Below are 3,297 nucleotides of genomic sequence, written 5' to 3'. Positions count from 1 at the left end.
GCCACCACTCTAAGCTTTTTGTGTGTGTGTGTTTGGACCCTTCACTTCATGCACCCAGAAGCTTGTTTTAATCCTACTTTAAGCATATGTATCTGTATATAGTAAAGTCACATTTTAGTATATGTGTCTCTTCTCACTAGGCTGCAAGGACACAAGCTATGCCAGAAAATGCCATATAGTAAGTTTGAGAAAGAAAAGAGGAAGACAAATGAATAACAGACTGTTGTTTGGTTTTGGGTTTTGTCTTGTTGGTGAGGTGAAATCCACATAATGTAGAATTTACCATTAGAATTTGCACAATTCAGTGGCATTTTGTATACACACAATGTCCTGCAGCCATCATTTCACCTCTATCTAGTTCCCTTAATTTGAGATTGAATTATACGTATCAGCCCATATGGCATTTCAGATATCACCTCCGTGAAAGGTGACCATGCAATTGGTTTGCCTGGGAGAGTCCAAGCTGATGTCTGATGTGCCAGCATCCCACCCAGTTTATCATTTGTCACAGAAAAATCGGAAGTACCATTGGGATGACAAACGTAAGGGCAACGTGTATCTGTCCAGTCCCAAGAAGCACCTAGCTGGCTTTGCCATCCACTTGATCTGGACAGGCAGTGTGCTTATAAGTGGCATTTTAATCAGTACAACCAAATTGTTTGGTTCATATAGAACCAAATTGTATACACAGTATTATAGTCGGAGTATGCAACAGATGTCTCAGATAATTATGTCAGTGAATGAAAAGATCGCGATGTATGTGAGGTTACTCCTTCTAAATTAGTTGACAAACTCTGTTCATTCTCAGTTTCTTTAGGGCCGTCTTCATATCCTTATTTCTCAGACTGTAGATGAGAGGGTTCATGGTGGGTGGCACCACAGTGTAGAATACTGAAATCAGCAAGTCCAAAAGTGATGGAGATTTGGGTAAGGGGTGTAAATAGGCAAAAAAACTGGAAGAGAGAAACAGAGTCACAACGATGAGGTGAGGCAAGCAGGTGGAGAAAGCTCTGGCCCTGCCTTCTCTGGAGGGCATCCTCAGCACAGTGGAGAAGACATAAATGTAAGAAATATCGATAAACATGAAACACCCAAAATCAAACACTAGGCTGAGTCTGATGACTACGAATTCCCCAGGGTTGGGTGAACAGGCGAGAGAGAGCAGTTGCGGGACATCACAGAAGAACTGATGGACTTCAGGAGACCCACAAATGGGTGTGGAGAAGGTTGAAGCCATATGCAGGATTGCATTGAGACCTCCGCTGAGCCACGAAGAGGCAGCCATCCGCACACAGGATCCATGGCTCATGATGCTGTTGTATCTGAGTGGGTGGCAGATGGCAACATAGCGGTCATAGGACATGACTGTGAGGAGCGCTACTTCTGTAGTAGCTAAGGAGAAAAAGAAGAACACCTGCGAGACACAACCAAGGAATGAAATGGTGTTGTAATTCATCAGACAGTTCGTGATGGATTTGGGGACAGTGATGGAAATGAGGCCAAGATCCAGAAAGGACAAGTTCTTCAGGAAGAAGTACATAGGGGTGTGAAGGCAATGGTCCTTGGTGGTGACTAAGATGATGAGAAGATTCCCAAGTAGGGCTGCCAGGTAAATTAGCAGAAAGAGCACGGCGTGTAAAATCTGGATCTCCCGAATGTCAGTAAACCCCATAAGAAAGAATGTGCTCCCAGAGGTCAAGTTGTCCATTTCTTTTGACATTTAATCACTTATTCTAAAACAATAGGAAAAAAAAAAGTAGGCAACTTGAGACTCAGCCTGAGGTTTGCTGTTCTATTTTAACTTCCCTTCCTCCCACTGACATGCACATCTGTTAGAAAATTTGAGACAACATAAGATTAACACAAGAAGTTTCCGGTGAGGTCCCTAACCACAGTGACCACACTGCCATATGACTGAGGGGGGTGTCAGTCCAGTGCAAATCACATACCTCGTAATTTTACCTAGATTAACGTCTATACGCTGTATCTCAGTGAAAGGAAATTTTACAAACTATACGTACATACACTACAATATGGAGGAAGAAAAGCCATGGACTTCGAGCAATCTGTCCCACATACAAATTTCAGCTTAATCATTTTCATTTGCCTTTTAATGAATAAATTTTCTGAGTACCAGTTCATTCAGTTTCCAGAGAGAACTTTCTCATCTGATCATTATTCTGATTCAGCTGAACAATGTATATAAAAATGACTAATTTTTTTTACAAGAAGACCTTTACAGAAAAATACCATATGAAATCGCTCATATGTGGAATCTAAAAAAATCAACAAAAAAACAAGAACATAAATACAAAACAGAAACAGACTCATAGACATAGAATACAAACTTGTGTTTGCCAAGGGGTGTGGGAGTCAGAAGGGACAGACTGGGATTTCAAAATTTGTAGTTACTGACAGGCATATGTAGAACAGATAAACAAGATTATACTGTATAGCACAGGGAATTATATACAAGATCTTGTGTTCATTCACCGTGAAAAAGAATGTGACAATGAATATATGTATGTTCAAGTATAACTGAAAAATTGTGCTCTACACTGGAATTTGACACAACATTGTAAAAAGACTATAACTCAATAAAAAAAAGTTTTAAAAAAGTAACAAACATCATTTTCTCTACTTATTCAATCTTCCTTCCTTCGGACAGAGTTAGGAAAAACTGAAAAACTTTGAAATGAGAAAACGCTGTGAGTGTGTGTATGTTTGTAGTTGCTTCCCCAAATTATTTTTACTTTTCTTCTCATCCATCTTTAAGTTTACAGTGGAGGCTTCAGAAGTCAAAATAAGTTCTCAGCAACAATCCCCACTTTCCTCCGGAGATCCAGTTATTTACCTCAAACTTGACTTAACTCTGCCTTTATGTTTTTATTACTCGACAAGTGAGAAGATAATATTTCTCTACTATACGATTATAATCAACATATAAGATGATATTTATTGAACCAAATGAGGGGAGGCACTAAATGCTTCAGGAGTTCTAAAGGAATTGCTGTGGTTTGGATGGAGAAATGTGAGGAAGGAAATAGCCCTTGGAATATTGGTACTACTGAGGAAGGGCTAACAAAATTATATGGCTTCAAAGACAGTGAATGGTGTGAGAAAAGCAGGATGCTGGCAGCTTAAGGAATACGTGTAAGTAGCATCCTTTACAGCAAAGCTGTGTGGATGTGATGTGAAGCAGGAGGGTATGGAATCATGGGACACGAACTGAGTGGTTCAGCTTTCACTATGTGCTGACCACAAAGGGCACTTCAGGGCTCGAAGAGGGTGATATAC

The 3,297-nt window shown here is 40.1% G+C and overlaps 1 protein-coding gene across 1 annotated transcript; it reads right to left on the bottom strand.

The window, feature by feature from the left end:
* Window positions 1–775: 775 nt before the first annotated feature.
* On the bottom strand, window positions 776–1,708 carry LOC140690382 (olfactory receptor 14A16-like). The gene has a single exon (XM_072952075.1). The coding sequence runs from the start codon at window positions 1,706–1,708 to the stop codon at window positions 776–778; it is 933 nt and encodes a 310-aa protein (XP_072808176.1).
* Window positions 1,709–3,297: the final 1,589 nt, after the last annotated feature.

The sequence above is a fragment of the Vicugna pacos genome, chromosome 3 (assembly GCF_048564905.1).
Source record: "Vicugna pacos chromosome 3, VicPac4, whole genome shotgun sequence".
NCBI lineage: Eukaryota > Metazoa > Chordata > Mammalia > Artiodactyla > Camelidae > Vicugna > Vicugna pacos.
This window is presented reverse-complemented; position numbering and strand designations above follow the sequence as displayed.